This window comes from Bombina bombina, chromosome 4 (assembly GCF_027579735.1).
Source record: "Bombina bombina isolate aBomBom1 chromosome 4, aBomBom1.pri, whole genome shotgun sequence".
Taxonomy (NCBI): domain Eukaryota; kingdom Metazoa; phylum Chordata; class Amphibia; order Anura; family Bombinatoridae; genus Bombina; species Bombina bombina.
Window position 1 is genome coordinate 993064259 of NC_069502.1, and position 17415 is coordinate 993081673.

Genomic DNA, 17415 nt, shown 5'->3' on the forward strand with positions numbered 1-17415 from the left:
TGGGTGTGGCGAGGGGTGTATTTATAGGCATTTTGAGGTTTGGGAAACGTTGCCCCTCCTGGTAGGATTGTATATCCCATACGTCACTAGCTCATGGACTCTTGCAAATTACATGAAGGAAATTTATTTTTTATGGTTATATGTAATTGTTGGTGCCAGGTGGTTTAAACAAGAATCAATCCCATAAAAAAATAAAATAAAACGCTTTCTCTCTACATGCCTCTGTCTTGGCTCTATTTGTCAAACTGATTACAATGGAATACATCAAACCACATGGAGAACTTTTGTAACATGATTGGGCACAGATTTTTTTGCTGCTGAGAAAAACAGCATGGCTTTTGCAAGAGCTTTTACAAAACAAATTTACACCTGTATTGTTCCCTGGGTGTTACATACATAATGTACAAGCATGCTACCTCTCCAGTAATGTATGATTTTGAATAATATCTCATATGTTTTTTACACATACATTCATTATGCTTGGTTTTAAACAGTGCTGTTAAAATTCCACTCTGGGGCACCAATTGGCATGGACTACTAAGCTGCACAACCCAATAAGCAGCATATCTGCGTAGTCTGTAATCACTTCCACAAGTCCATCTCAGGAATGGAAGTTTACTGTTGCTTTGAGGCAGACTTATTATGTTTATTTTAACTAGTTTTCTACTTTTACTTCTCTATGTGAAAAGTAAAATGCTTTAGTGTATTTGAGCTTAAGCTTTGTGTAAAATGCTTTAATGTATAATTTCAATAAACTCATTTATAATGTCCCCAACCCACAGCAGCTAAGTCTACACAAATTGTTCTCACTGCATCAAAAAAAAGTGGTTTACATCAGTGATAACCAATAGGTAGATGCTGGGTCTACATGTTTATGCAATTTTCCTATTTACCAATTTCTCTACTGTCAGCAGTGGTGATTTGACAAAGGTAAAAAAATAAATGTGTAAATGCATTTTGAACTTAATTTGCATATCTGGGATAACCTCAAGTATGAAGCATGCCCTAAATTGGCCAACGCATATTACAAAATTAAGTTGTGGTGTGCAAACAAATAGATCACACTGGTAACATCTTACTCAAATCTCAGCACCTGGTTTATATTATAAAAAACTAAATTTATGCTTACCTGATTAATTTCTTTCCAGACATCGAGAGTCACGTCATTCCAATTACTAGTGGGATATACAACTCCTGGCCAGCAGGAGGAGGTAAAGAGCACCCCAGCAAAGCTGTTAAGTGTAACTTCCCTTACCCATAATCCCCAGTCATTCAGGCGAAGAAAAATGGAAAAAGAAGAAACACAAGGGTGAAAAAGGTGCCTGAGGTTTACTCAAAAAAACTGCAGAATTATAATTTAAAAAGAGGACGGGGTCGTGGACTCTCCATGTCCAGAAATAATGAAATTTATCAGGTAAGAATAAATTTTGTATTCTTTCCTATGACATGGGTCCACGACATCATTCCAATTACTAGTGGGAACCAATACCCAAGCCAGAGTACACGGAGGGAAAACAAAGCAAGAGGAACTAAACAGAAGGAACCACCATTTGAAGAACCAAGCCCCGAAGGAAAGAAAACATTCGGGAAATCATCACCGACACTAATAGCTTCACACCAAAATAGGTACTTACACCATATCTTATGGAAAATCCAACGTTTAACAGGATTACAAGCCTGAAGCACAAAATTAATGACTGCCTCCGAAAAACAGTGTCTAAACAGGACTAGATCATCATTCTCCAGGCAGTCTGCTTCAGAGAATCTAGATTTGGAAGGAGGAATGGACCATGAATTAGAAGGTCCTTCCTCAGAGGTAACCTCCAAGGTGGAAGACCCAAATTACTCAACAGAGTAATGAAGAAGCGCAAAAACACCCTGTATATCGGTAAATATCGAGATAAAAATATATAAAATTGATCAAATTGTAAAAGATCTTAAAATTTGATAAATAAATATATGAAGTAGATATAGGTTAAAAATTCAGAATGCTAGACCTATCGTAAAATACTAAACAAATCATAAAATTCAATAAATATACATAATCAACACATATAAAGTCTGTATTCACCAATACTTGTAAAGTTCATGTAGAATTCATAAAATCCTCCACAACGAAGTAAGAACAAATATAACTTCTTGAAAGTTTTCCAAGGTGGAAGAGATGACATCTCCACCAGATCCGCAAACCAGATCCTGCGAGCCAGAAATGAGCTATTAGAATCAGACGTCCTCTCCTGCTTGATACGAGCAATGACTTGTGGAAGGAGAGCAAACTGAGGATAAAGGTATGCAAGCCCAACATCCCAAGGGACCGCCAGAGCATCTATCAGGGCAGTCTAAGGATCTCTAGATCTAGAACCCTACTTTGAAAGCTTGGCGTATTGATGAGGAACCATCAGATCAAACTCCGGAACCCCCCACTTGAGGGTTATCCTGGAGAACACTTACGGATGGAGAGCCCACTCCCCGAGAAGAAAAGTCTGTCTGCACAGAAAATCCGCTTCCCAATTGTCCACTCCTGGAATGTGGATGGCAGACAGGAGACAATCGTGAGATTCCGCCTACTGTAGAATGTGAGTCACCTCCTTCATGGCCAAGTAATTCAGAGTTCCTCCCTGATGTTGATGTAAGCCACTGAGGTAATGATGTCCAACTGCAATCTGATAAACTGGACTAATAATAAGTGAGGCCATGTTGACAAAACATTGAAGATGGCTCTTAATTCCAAGATATTAATGGGAAGAGAAGACTCTTCCCGAGACCACAAGCCTTGAGCATTCAGAGAACCCCAAACAGCTCTTCCGCCTGACAGACTGGCGTCCATAGTCACAATCAGGAAGGTCTCAGGAAGCAAGTGCCAGAGACAGATGTTCCTGTGAAATCCACCACGAGAGAGTCTCGTTAGGGGGTCCAGATTTATCCTCTGTGATAAATCTGAATGGTTTTTGTTCCATTGACGGAGCATTCAAAGCTGCAGCGGTAGCAGATGGAACCAAGCAAAAGGAATGATGTCCATGGAAGTCACCAATAGACCAATCACCTCCATGCCTTGAGCCACTGATGGACGAAAAGCAAACTGGAGGGAAAGGCAGGAAGCAAGAAGTTCGCATTTTGTGATTTCTGTAAGAAAAATATACATGAATAAGGAATCTATGATTGTTCCTAGGAAAAACACTTTGTAGATGGAACAAAAGAACTCCAGATTCACCTTCCACCCATGGGAACGTAGAAAAAACAACAATGACTCAGTATGAGATTTTGCTAGTTGAAAAGATGACGTCTGGATAGGGCACCACAGCAATTCCGTGGGATCTGATCACTGCCAATAGGACTCACAGAACCCTTGAGAATATTCTGCAAACTGCGGCAAAACAAAACAAAAGGGCAATAAACTGTAAATGCATGTCCATAAAAAGCAAACCTTAGAAACTGGAAATGATCCTTGTGAATGGGAACATGTAAATACTTGTCCTTCAGGTCTATGGTTATTATAAAATGACCTTCCTGGACCAATGGAAGAATGAAACGAATAGTTTCCATCTTAAAAGGACGGAACCCTGAGAAACTTGTTTAGACATTTTAGGTCCAGGGTGGGATAAAAAAAAACTCCCTCCTTTGTGGGAACCACAAATAGATTTAAATAGAATCCTACAACTTGATTTTTTTAGAGGGACTGGTACAATTACTCCCTGGGAGGATAGGTCCTTCACGCAATTTAAGAAGGCCTCTCTCTTTACCTGGATAGAGGATAAACTAGACAAGAGAAATCTGCCACTTGAAGGGCAAGACTTGAATTCTATTCTGTAACCCTGGGATACAATGTTCACGGCCCAAGGAGCTAGGACATTGCATATCCAAGCCTGCCGAAAAAAGAAAGCCTGCACCCCACTTGATCCGAGACTGGATCGGGGGCAATCCCTTCATGCTGGTTCAGAACAAGAGGAAGGCTTCTTGGCTCTACCCATATATCAAGGCTGACTGGACTTCCATGAGGTCCTAGATGGCTCCGGCCTGGAAGATGAGGAAGACTACTGTCCTCTGAACACTAAAATAACTCAATATGAGAAAAAAACTATTTATGCTTACCAGATAAATTCCTTTCCTTCCGGAAAGGGAGAGTCCACGGCTTCATTCCTTACTGTTGGGAAATACAACATCAGGCCACCAGGAGGAGGCAAAGACACCCCAGCCAAAGGCTTAAATATCCCTCCCACTTCCTCACTAGCCCAGTCATTCTGCCGAAGGAACAAGGAAAAGGAGGAGAAACATTAGGGTATAAATGGTGCCAGAAGAATAAAAATAGAGGCCTTTGCATTTAGGCTAATAATTTGCATGTTTGCATCACACATAAAAGAATAAGCAATTCTCAGAGCTTTAATTCTGTCTTGAATATCCTCAAGGGGAGACTCCAGCTCAATGAGTTTCGACAAAGAGTCGCACCAGTAGGTAGACGCTCCGGAAACAGCGGCAACTGCAGCCGCCGGTTGAAAAAAAAATGAAGTATGTTGAAACATCTTTCTCAGAAAGGTTTCCATTTTCTTATCCCTCGGCTCTCTGAACGAAGAACTATCCTCAAGAGGTATAGTAGTACGTTTAGCAAGCGTAGAGATAGCACCATCTACCTTAGGAATGGAGCCCCACAAATCCAGTTGAGAGTCCGGGACCAGGAACAACTTTTTGAAAGTAGACAAGGGGGAAAAGGAAGAACTCATTCTTTTCCATTCGTTCTTAATAATATTCGCCATTTTAAGCGGCACAGGAAAAGTCAAAGGAACTTTCCTGTCTTCGTAAACTCTGTCTAATTTAGGTATCATAGGTTCTTCAGGCAGCGCGGCCTCTGGAACCTCTAACGTAGACAGAACCTCCTTTGATAAAAAACGTAAGTGCTCAATTTTAAATCTAAAGGACAGTTCCTCGTTCCTCCGCAGCAGGAGGCTTAGACGCTAAGGACTCCGACCCAGAAAGTTCACCCTCTGAAGCTACAGAGCTTAACTTATTATCGGATAACTGGGACATAATAGCTAAATCCGATAAATATTTAGATGACTCCGTGTCAGGAGAGCTATGCTTAAACTTTCTCCTGCGTTTGTTAGAGCAAGGTAATGCACTGAGGGCCACAGACGCCGCCGTTTGTAACTGCGCGGTAAAGTCCCCAGGAAGAAGGCCCCCTCCAGATGGAGGATTAGATGTGCTACGGGGAACTGCATGTGGAGTAGATAATGTAGCAAGGGTAGTAATCTCACAGGACATCGAGTCCTGAGAGGTAGACGGCTCAGAGGGACAAAGAGCCTTAGCAGGCTTGTCTCCTTTTTTAGACTTTATAACGTTGTTAAGGCATGTGGAACATAATTGAGTGGGCAGGAAAACCACGGCCTCCTCACAATATAAACAATTTGCATACAAAGAGAGAAGCGCTCTACCAGGAACGAACAACAGCTCAGTGGCTTGTTCTATGGCGATTTACCAGCCGGAAGCAGCCTCTTTTAGATCAGTGTGCTTTTCACAGAAGAAAACTTTCCTGAAGTATATCAGTCTGATCCCGCCAAGTAAGGTCAGTCCAGCCCCGAAATACCAGGCAATTCTCCTCTGAACAAGGAACATGACAACCCCAGACGATCGTTTCGGCCTCCTATGGGCCTCGTCAGTGAGGTGCAGCCACATTCCTCTAAGCACACTGGGCAAGGAGTCCACGTCTGGTTTCCCCCATCACCCATAGGGAGACTTCCCCAGGGTCATAATAATTTGCATTAGAACAAGCCACTGAGCTGTTGTTCGTTCCTGGTAGAGCGCTTCTCTCTTTGTATGCAAATTATTATGACCCTGGGGAAGTCTCCCTATGGGTGATGGGGGAAACCAGACGTGGACTCCTTGCCCAGTGTGCTTAGAGGAATGTGGCTGCACCTCACTGACGAGGCCCATAGGAGGCCGAAACGATCGTCTGGGGTTGTCATGTTCCTTGTTCAGAGGAGAATTGCCTGGTATTTCGGGGCTGGACTGACCTTACTTGGCGGGATCAGACTGATATACTTCAGGAAAGTTTTCTTCTGTGAAAAGCACACTGGTCTAAAAGAGGCTGCTTCCGGGTGGTAAATCGCCATAGAACAAGCCACTGAGCTGTTGTTCGTTCCTGGTAGAGCGCTTCTCTCTTTGTATGCAAATTATTATGACCCTGGGGAAGTCTCCCTATGGGTGATGGGGGAAACCAGACGTGGACTCCTTGCCCAGTGTGCTTAGAGGAATGTGGTTGCACCTCACTGACGAGGCCCATAGGAGGCCGAAACGATCGTCTGGGGTTGTCATGTTCCTTGTTCAGAGGAGAATTGCCTGGTATTTCGGGGCTGGACTGACCTTACTTGGCGGGATCAGACTGATATACTTCAGAAAAGTTTTCTTCTGTGAAAAGCACACTGGTCTAAAAGAGGCTGCTTCCGGGTGGTAAATCGCCATAGAACAAGCCACTGAGCTGTTGTTCGTTCCTGGTAGAGCGCTTCTCTCTTTGTACACAATATAAACAGGTATGATTTAGTACAGAAGGAGTACCTTCTAACATGTCAGAGTCCCCCATAGCTCAGGTTATACCAACAGAAGGACACAAATAAAAATGTTTTTTATTATAGAAAACTGCACCTTTATACTCTCAATGGCTGCTGCACTCACCACCTCCTAGACCCAGACAGTTAATAAAGTAAACACTCTCCTCAGGAGGAAATAAACATAGACCACACACGGTCACATGGAATGCAAGACAGTACTTCCCTGTTATTACAAGTACAGCACGTAATGGGAGCTGTGCAGCACTTTCAAAAACTAAAAAGTGAAACTTAAAAGTTAAACCTGTTTGTTCCAGCCAAAAACACACATTCCATCAGCCCAGGAAAAAAATCACACAAAGCAGCATGTAAATAATTAATACACTGATTAATTAACCCCAACTTTTCAACAAACCCACATCAGAGGATATTAACCCTGGATCCTATCAAGGTATAAAGGAGCCACACTGTGACCCTGTTATAGCGTTTTATGTGTAAAAATTGAAACAATCTCACCTCCAGGATCCATGTTGTGAAGCAGAACACAGCCTCTCAAGTGTGACAGTCTTATAGCAGCGCTCCTAACATGGACTTGAGTGAGAGAAAACAGGCAGTGAAACTCGTCAACACTGATTGCTTAGGAGCTGTTAGCAGTAGTCTGTATGGTTTCGCAGAAAAACTTTCCCTGCATCTCCAGACTAACTTTCATCAATACTCTCACTGAGAGGTTGACATGACTACTAAAAACTCCAGTTCTATCTCAAAAGGCAGATACCCTTTTTCAGAACTCTCTGAATCTTCTGACACTTCTCTGCCACCTCCTAACGTGACGAAAGGCAAAGAATGACTGGGGTAGTGAGGAAGTGGGAGGGATATTTAAGCCTTTGGCTAGGGTGTCTATGTCTCCTCCTGGTGGCTAGGTGTTGTATTTTCCAACAGTAAGGAATGAAACCATGAACTCTCCCTATCTTAGGAAGGAAATAACATAAGATGTCTATCAACTCATGAGCAAAATAACAAAAGATTTCTATAAAAATATAGAAATAAACATAATAGTGTCCTCAAAAGCACTAGCAAATAGAGGAAGAGACAGGAAAATATGTCACAGGCATACATTATAAACACCTCAATACTCTTACTTCTTAAGTAAGGGGTTCTGTGTACAGAGTCGCATCAGAATTTGATACAATCAAAGAGAAAGAAATATCTCAAACATATCCCAGACTAGATGTCAGCCATGTAATGAGGAAAAGTAAAATATCTAGATAACAGATATATTAAAATATAGGATTTCTCCATCCTTATCAGGAAAAATCTTCTATCAGGAAAAGAAAAAGCTCCTCTATTTGAGAGAGAGGTAGTATTTATTTATAAAATATTTTACCAGGAAGGATACATTGAGATTTCTCTTGTTTTCAAGTATGTCCTGGGTAAGTATGTTTTCAAGTACTATTATAATCATCGACATGATAATAAATAACAATAGGGAAAAACCTATTGGAGTCCTAGGGAAAACTAACCTTGGACAAAAATAAAAAAGAACTTATAAAAGTTCTCTAAATCCTAGGTAATCTCATCCTTATAGAAATACTAAAAGTTTAGTATGAGGTACTTCATATAGAAAGTACTAAAATTGCAATGCAAGAAAATTCGTTTTCATCAAGTCGACACAAGATGGCGACAAAATATCAGCAAAGAAGATTTTTGCTAAAATAAAATAAAGTAAAAACGGATCTTGGGCAAAAAACAATCTCCATAGCAACGATTAATCATCGAAAAATGAGAATAAAGCATAACAATAAGTATATAAAATACTGTATATTGTAACAAAAACCAGAGACTATAGAAAAATAATAGGGCAGTATTTACATAAATACCCCTACTAATTCAGATTAAGCTCCGTGGCATGTAAGTACCGCCAAGAGGTACTCTGTACACAAAGACATAAGAATAAAGCAAAATATTTAAAATTGAAGCTCTCCATAACAGCATAGAACGAAAACTTGTCCCAGCACATATACCTCCTAAAAAACATATTAGGAGACCCCTAATACCTAGCCCGCATCCTACTAAAAGGAGGAAATAAGGGCATGGAGCTAAATAAAGGCGCACAGTGCGATCGCCACTAACGGGATATGTAAATTCAAAAGCTCATGCTGATCGTCGGCATTGAAATATGCCACGTCAACAAAAGCGGCCTGTCAACGCACTTAAAATAAAAGCGCCATGTTGGCCAGTATAAACACACACTAAAATAAAAGCCCCTTTGATTCTGTCAGACCTGGAACCTGCGTCTTTGACAGGAGCTAAACATATAGAAGACTGACAAGCCGTAGAGCCTGACTCTTAACGCTATTGCATCCGCCTACAATGGCGGTTTTTCTAGTAGCCGATAGACATTAAATAATAAAATATGAAATCCAACCCAGATCTCCCGGTTACTAGCTGATTTACACAAATCCGCTTCTAAGTAAGATATAATTACTAATACATAATGGAGAGGGAGGGAAACCAATTTTACAGGACCTTTATCTCTTATAATGTCCCTTAGGTACAAACGGATAAAACCAGTACAAAATCAGATCAAATTGACTGCGCCATAAACATCCACCACCTATGCCTCATTGTAAAGAGGGATTATAAAGTCTGTGATAACAGACCATGCAGGGATTGATTGTGGGGATAAAATGTTGCCATTGACACTCAGAACCCACATATACAGCCTGGCTTACCGTAAAATTTCTGACCCCTGCAGAAGCCAGATAGCTGCTTGGATGTAAAATATCCCTAAACAGAGGATATATAGTTTAAATAAAAAAAAACTTTCTGAGGGTTGTCGATCCCAGCAGGTCCCTTCCTATATAGTCCACAGGAGAAATAAATCTAAGGGTGCTATCACCCTCTCATATAGAAAGAAAGCACTTACCTGTGGTTCCTGCCGTCCGGCAGGAAATGACATCTAAGGTGTGGCAGAGTCCTTCATGTCTACCATGTCTACTAGGGAACAGAGCAACCAACTCTGGCTTTCTATAACAGGGGTAGCAATAATTAATGTTAGAAGTAAAGCAAAGACCACCTCGCCGCCTACTAACTGCTAAAAGACACCATCACTCCTACTAAAGAGATTAACATGGACACAGCTAGACCCCAATCCTTGCTTGCAGGGAAAAGTATGCATTAAAGGAATAGAAATCTTCAGACACCATCTTCACACAACCTCCATTGACAGAGGCAAAGAGAATGACTAGGGATTATGGGTAAGGGAAGATACTAAGCTCTGCTCTGATAAAGTGGAAGTGCGGGCGTCACGTAAACAGGTCAAAAAAGAACTGTGCCACTTAAAAGTGCGCGAAAAAAGTAAAAGGTTGATAAAGTAAAACCGTTATACTCAATATGTCTGTTAAAGCCCAATCAAGTCTGTCATACCCTATGTCTAATATAACCCAATCATGTCTGTCATAGCTGTCAAAGCCTATGTTGCAACAAATAAAGGAAAATCTTTTCAATACCCTTAGCCAAGTGAATTCTCTTAAGTCTCTCACTGTGAATTAAAATCTTAAAAACACATAAAGTGTCAATAAATCTGTCCATAAAATGTATCCTTAACTAATAAGGATAACTATGTCCCAAAATGGATCCATATGAGGATTAACCTCTTAAGTGCTGGTGTCCTTCAGTACCTAGAAGGCAAAGGCACTTGCCTTAGATCCAGCTGCAGGACAGATAACCGCTACTTAGGTGTGACAGGTACTCCACTCCCTGTCATGGACCTGTAGGAAAAGGAAGAACAGAGTAACCAACTCTGGCTTTCTACAAAGGGGTAGCAAAGTGTTAAAAGTAAAGCAAAGACTATCTCGCCACCTTTTAACTGCTAAAAGACACCACTACTCTTACTAAAGAGATTAACGTGGAAACAGCTAGATCCTTGCTTGCAGGGAAAAGTACCCATAAAAGGATTAAATATATTCAGACACCATTTTCGCACATCCTTCATTGACAGAGGCAAAGAGAATGACTGGGGACTATGGGTAAGGGAAGTGATACTTAACAGCTTTGCTGGGGTGCTCTTTGCCTCCTCCTGCTGGCCAGGAGTTGAATATCCCACTAGTAATTGGAATGACGACATGGACTCTCCATGTCAAAGGAAAGAAAGACTGTTTTTTGCAATATATCTTCAGCCTTGAGAGCTATTTGATGGTTTATTTCTAGATCACACAAGGGGATGAGATTTACACTTACAGATAAATAAATCAAACTAGTCACACAAAGTAGTACCATATTCCAGAATTGATGGGGAACATGGTGATGAGGCATTATACCTCAGATGTACCTGAATATCTATGTCACCACATACAGTGTGACAAAAGGATGTAAAAGATGAGCAGGAAATGTAAGCTTTCAAAACGTAGCAAAAAATGCTTACCGTCTCCTAAAAGCTTCAAGGTGTGTTTTTAACATTAGAAGGCCCCTTTCAATAATTGTTAGACTTGATTGAGAATCCTGTTCAAGATTACTGGATGCAATCATAAGACTCTCCATGCACTTGCTAATAAATTCATGCTCTTTTTCCAAAGCTGATTTACCTGAAAATTAAAACACTAGATAAAAATAAACAATTTAGACATCAACCTACTTATATGCTTGGCTTTAAATTTATTGGATCATTGCTGCCATGTCAAACTACCTTCAGTGTAACTATAAGGAATATAAAAGTAATGGTATTAGTGGTAAAGGTTTCTGGTCAATATCAACAGTTATGTTGCATACAGAATACAATCACTAACGTTCATACAAAACTTTTTTTTTTTACTTTCTTATTTCTATGTCTTGCCTTCTGCCTCAAATCCTTACTATTACTTTACACAAGGATCCTCTAGAAATAACTAACTATATATATATATATATATATATATATATATATAAATATAAATATTATAAAATACATAACTGTAAAAAGAGCACTAAACATTTGACGTTTTATGCTACCATTCCAAGATTACTTACCATTGATGTAATAAGAATTGATATATTGGATTGCGGCTCGGCTGACATCCCCAGTCTGTGCTCTTAAAGCAATGCCCCAAAACTGATCCATGCCACATAACTAAAAGAATAAAGCATAAGGTATTGCATTTTAAATCACTCATTTTAAAAACTTGAATTTCTTGTTTTCATTTATGCTGCCAAGAACGTCAACATCAAATCTAAAAAAGCCACCCAATATTTCAACACCCTCCCATGCCTTATATATCCAAATAATTTAAGCCAATACCCCAATATATCTAGAAAGTTCATTAGAAACCACTTTCTCCATTAACTCTCTTCAATAAACTACCAACATTAAAGAAACAGTACAGTGAAGTCAAAATTAAAGGGATATGAAACCCAAAGTTTTTCCTTCATGATTCAGACAGAGTGTGTGATTTTAATCAATTTTCCAATTTACTTCTATTCTCTAATTTACTTAGAACTCTTGGTATCCTTAGTTGAAAAGGATGCCTAGGTAGGCTTAGAGAAGCAATGCATTACAGGGAGCTAGCTGCTGATTGGTGGCTGCACATAAATACCTCTTGTAATTGGTTCCCCAGATGTGTTAAGTTAGATCCCAGTAGTGCATTGCTGCTCCTTCAACAAAGGATAACAAGAGAATGAAGGAATTTTGATAATAGTTAATTGGAAAGTTGTTTAAAATCACATAATCTATTTAAATAATGAAGGAAATGTTTAAGCTTTCATGTCCCTTTAATCTTTATTTATTTATTTTTTCCAAAAAGCTTTATTGAGAAAACTTTCAAAAGATACATACTGGGCTCATATTACAATTTTGAGCCGCTTTCTGTTTTAACATCAAAAATATTTACTATATACATTACAAAGCTCCAGCTGCGAGAGTAATCAAGTCCCATTTAAGAAAAAACATAATTTATGCTTACCTGATAAATTCCTTTCTCCTGTAGTGTAGTCAGTCCACGGGTCATCATTACTTATGGGATATTAACTCCTCCCCAGCAGGAAGTGCAAGAGGATCACCCAAGCAGAGCTGCCATATAGCTCCTCCCCTCTACGTCACACCCAGTCATTCGACCGAGAACCAAACGAGAAAGGAGAAACTATAGGGTGCAGTGGTGACTGGAGTATAATTTAAAAATTTAGACCTGCCTTAAAAAACAGGGCGGGCCGTGGACTGACTACACTACAGGAGAAAGGAATTTATCAGGTAAGCATAAATTATGTTTTCTCCTGTTAAGTGTAGTCAGTCCACGGGTCATCATTACTTATGGGATACCAATACCAAAGCTAAGTACACGGATGACGGGAGGGACAGGCAGGATCTCTATACGGAAGGAACCACTGCCTGAAGAACCTTTCTCCCAAAAACAGCCTCCGAAGAAGCAAAAGTGTCAAATTTGTAAAATTTGGAAAAAGTATGAAGAGAAGACCAAGTTGCAGCCTTGCAAATCTGTTCAACAGAGGCCTCGTTCTTAAAGGCCCAAGTGGAAGCCACAGCTCTAGTAGAATGAGCTGTAATCCTTTCAGGAGGTTTCTGTCCAGCAGTCTCATAGGCTAAGCGTATTATGCTACGAAGCCAAAAGGATAGAGAGGTAGCAGATGCTTTTTGACCTCTCCTCTGTCCAGAAAAAACGACAAACAGGGAAGAAGTTTGTCGAAAATCTTTAGTTGCCTGTAAATAAAATTTCAGCGCACGGACTACATCTAGATTGTGCAGAAGTCGTTCCTTCTTTGAAGAAGGGTTAGGACACAATGATGGAACAACAATCTCTTGATTGATATTCTTGTTAGTGACTACCTTAGGTAAGAACCCAGGTTTAGTACGCAGAACTACCTTATCTGAATGAAAAATCAGATACGGAGAATCACAATGTAAGGCTGATAATTCAGAGACTCTACGAGCCGAGGAAATAGCCATTAAAAACAGAACTTTCCAAGATAACAGCTTGATATCAATGGAGTGAAGGGGTTCAAACGGAACACCCTGTAAAACGTTAAGAACTAAGTTTAAGCTCCACGGTGGAGCTACAGTCTTAAACACAGGCTTAATTCTAGCCAAAGCCTGACAAAAAGCCTGAACGTCTGGAACTTCTGACAGACGTTTGTGTAGAAGGATGGACAGAGCTGAGATCTGTCCCTTTAAAGAACTTGCAGATAAACCCTTTTCTAAACCTTCTTGTAGAAAAGACAATATCCTAGGAATCCTAACCTTACTCCATGAGTAACCCTTGGATTCGCACCAGTGTAAGTATTTACGCCATATCTTATGGTAAATTTTCCTGGTAACAGGTTTCCTAGCCTGTATTAAGGTATCAATTACTGGCTCCGAAAATCCACGCTTTGATAAAATCAAGCGTTCAATTTCCATGCAGTCAGCTTCAGAGAAATTAGATTTTGATGTTTGAAAGGACCCTGAATTAGAAGGTCCTGTCTCAAGGCAGAGACCAAGGTGGACAGGATGACATGTCCACTAGATCTGCATACCAGGTCCTGCGTGGCCACGCAGGCGCTATTAGAATCACTGATGCTTTCTCCTGTTTGATCCTGGCAATCAAACGAGGAAGCATCGGGAAGGGTGGAAACACATAAGCCATCCTGAAGGTCCAAGGTGCTGTCAGGGCATCTATCAGGACCGCTCCCGGATCCCTGGACCTGGACCCGTAACGAGGAAGCTTGGCATTCCGGCGAGACGCCATGAGATCCATATCTGGTTTGCCCCAACGTCGAAGTATTTGGGCAAAGACCTCCGGATGAAGTTCCCACTCCCCCGGATGAAAAGTCTGGCGAGTTAGGAAATCCGCCTCCCAGTTGTCCACTCCTGGGATGTGGATCGCTGACAGGTGGCAAGAGTGAGACTCTGCCCAGCGAATTATCTTTGATACTTCCATCATCGCTAAGGAACTTCTTGTCCCTCCCTGATGGTTGATGTAAGCCACAGTCGTGATGTTGTCTGACTGAAACCTGAAGAACCTCAGAGTTGCTAACTGAGGCCAAGCCAGAAGGGCATTGAGAACTGCTCTCAATTCCAGAATGTTTATTGGAAGGAGACTCTCCTCTTGAGTCCATGATCCCTGAGCCTTCAGGGAATTCCAGACAGCGCCCCAACCTAGTAGGCTGGCGTCTGTAGTTACAATTGTCCAGTCTGGCCTGCTGAAGGGCATCCCCCTGGACAGATGTGGCCGAGAAAGCCACCATAGAAGAGAATCTCTGGTCTCCTGATCCAGATTCAGCGTAGGGGACAAATCTGAGTAATCCCCATTCCACTGACTTAGCATGCACAATTGCAGCGGTCTGAGGTGCAGGCGTGCAAAAGGAACTATGTCCATTGCCGCTACCATTAAGCCGATTACCTCCATGCATTGAGCCACTGACGGGTGTTGAATGGAATGAAGGGCACGGCAAGCATTTAGAAGCTTTGTTAACCTGTCCTCTGTCAGGTAAATTTTCATTTCTACAGAATCTATAAGAGTCCCCAAGAAGGGAACTCTTGTGAGTGGTAAGAGAGAACTCTTCTCCTCGTTTACTTTCCACCCATGCGACCTTAGAAATGCCAGTACTAACTCTGTAAGAGACTTGGCAGTTTGAAAGCTTGACGCTTGTATCAGAATGTCGTCTAGGTACGGAGCTACCGAAATTCCTCGCGGTCTTAGTACCGCCAGAAGAGAGCCCAGAACCTTTGTAAAGATTCTTGGAGCCGTAGCCAACCCGAAGGGAAGAGCTACAAACTGGTAATGCTTGTCTAGGAAGGCAAACCTTAGATACCGGTAATGTTCTCTGTGAATCGGTATGTGAAGGTAAGCATCCTTTAAATCCACTGTGGTCATGTACTGACCTCTTTGGATCATGGGTAAGATTGTCCGAATAGTTTCCATCTTGAATGATGGAACTCTTAGGAATTTGTTTAGGATCTTTAAATCCAATATTGTTCTGAAGGTTCCCTCTTTTTTGGGAACCACAAACAGATTTGAGTAAAACCCTTGTCCGTGTTCCGACCGCGGAACTGGATGGATCACTCCCATTAGTAAAAGGTCTTATACACAGCGTAGAAACGCCTCTTTCTTTATCTGGTTTGTTGACAACCTTGAAAGGTGAAATCTCCCTTGTGGAGGAGAAGCTTTGAAATCCAGAAGATATCCCTGAGATATGATCTCCAACGCCCAGGAATCCTGGACATCTCTTGCCCAAGCCTGGGCGAAGAGAGAGAGTCTGCCCCCCACTAGTTCCGTTACCGGATCGGGGGCCCTCACTTCATGCTGTCTTAGGGGCAGCAGCAGGTTTTCTGGCCTGCTTGCCCTTGTTCCAGGCCTGGTTAGGTTTCCAGCCTTGTCTGTAGCGAGCAACAGCTCCTTCCTGTTTTGGAGCAGAGGAAGTTGAAGCTGCTCCTGCCTTGAAGTTACGAAAGGCACGAAAATTAGACTGTCTAGCCCTTGGTTTGGCTCTGTCTTGAGGCAGGGCATGGCCTTTACCTCCCGTAATATCAGCGATAATATCTTTCAAACCGGGCCCGAATAAAGTCTGCCCCTTGAAAGGTATGTTAAGTAGTTTCGATTTAGAAGTTACATCAGCTGACCAGGATTTTAGCCACAGCGCTCTGCGTGCCTGAATGGCGAATCCGGAATTCTTAGCCGTAAGTTTAGTTAAATGTACTACGGCATCAGAAATAAATGAATTAGCTAGCTTAAGGGTTTTAAGCTTAAGTGAAATCTCATCTAATGTCGCTGAGTCAAGGGTCTCTTCCAGAGACTCAAACCAAAATGCTGCCGCAGCCGTGACAGGCGCAATGCATGCAAGGGGTTGTAATATAAAACCTTGTTGAACAAACATTTTCTTAAGGTAACCCTCTAACTTTTTATCCATTGGATCAGAAAAGGCACAGCTATCCTCCACCGGGATAGTGGTACGCTTAGCTAAAGTAGAAACTTCTCCCTCCACCTTAGGGACCGTTTGCCATAAGTCCCGTGTGGTGGCGTCTATTGGAAACATTTTTCTCAATATAGGAGGGGGTGAGAAAGGCACACCGGGTCTGTCCCACTCCTTAGCAATAATTTCAGTAAGTCTCTTAGGTATAGGAAAAACGTCAGTACTCGTCGGTACCGCAAAATATTTATCCAACCTACACATTTTTTCTAGGATTGCAACTGTGTTACAATCATTCAGAGCCGCTAACACCTCCCCTAGCAATATACGGAGGTTTTCCAGCTTAAACTTAAAATTTGAAATGTCTGAATCCAATTTATTTGGATCAGATCCGTCACCCGCAGAATGAAGCTCTCCGTCCTCATGCTCTGCAAATTGTGACGCAGTATCAGACATGGCCCTAGCATTATCAGTATACTCTGTTCTCATCCCAGAGTGATCTCGTTTACCTCTAAGTTCTGGCAAATTAGACAAAACTTTAGTCATAACATTAGCCATGTCTTGTAAAGTGATTTGTAATGGCCGCCCTGATGTACTTGGCGTTACAATATCACGCACCAACTGAGCGGGAGATGCAGGTACTGACACGTGAGGCAAGTTAGTCGGCATAACTTCCCCCTCGTTGTCTGGTGAATGTTGCTTAACATGTACAGATTGACTTTTATTTAAAGTAGCATCAATGCAATTAGTACATAAATTTCGATTGGGCTCCACCTTGGCTTTTGAACATATTGCACAAAGAGATTCCTCTGTGTCAGACATGTTTAAACAAACTAGCAATTAGACTAGCAAGCTTGGAAATACTTTTCAAGTAAATTTACAAGCAATATGTAAAAAACTTTACTGTGCCTTTAAGAAGCACACAAAAAAACATAATTTATGCTTACCTGATAAATTCCTTTCTCCTGTAGTGTAGTCAGTCCACGGGTCATCATTACTTATGGGATATTAACTC

General features: G+C 41.3%; 1 protein-coding gene across 3 annotated transcripts in view; it reads right to left on the bottom strand.

Annotated features, from left to right (window-relative positions):
- Positions 1–17415, bottom strand: part of USP34 (ubiquitin specific peptidase 34) — a 1226195-nt gene that overhangs the window by 598785 nt on the left and 609995 nt on the right. For all 3 annotated transcript variants that reach the window (XM_053712051.1, XM_053712050.1, XM_053712048.1), the window contains 2 exons: positions 11538–11637; positions 10957–11116 (listed from right to left, as the gene is read on the bottom strand). In XM_053712051.1, coding sequence (XP_053568026.1) covers positions 10957–11116; positions 11538–11637 — 260 coding nt within the window. The remainder of the gene's footprint in view (positions 1–10956; positions 11117–11537; positions 11638–17415) is intronic.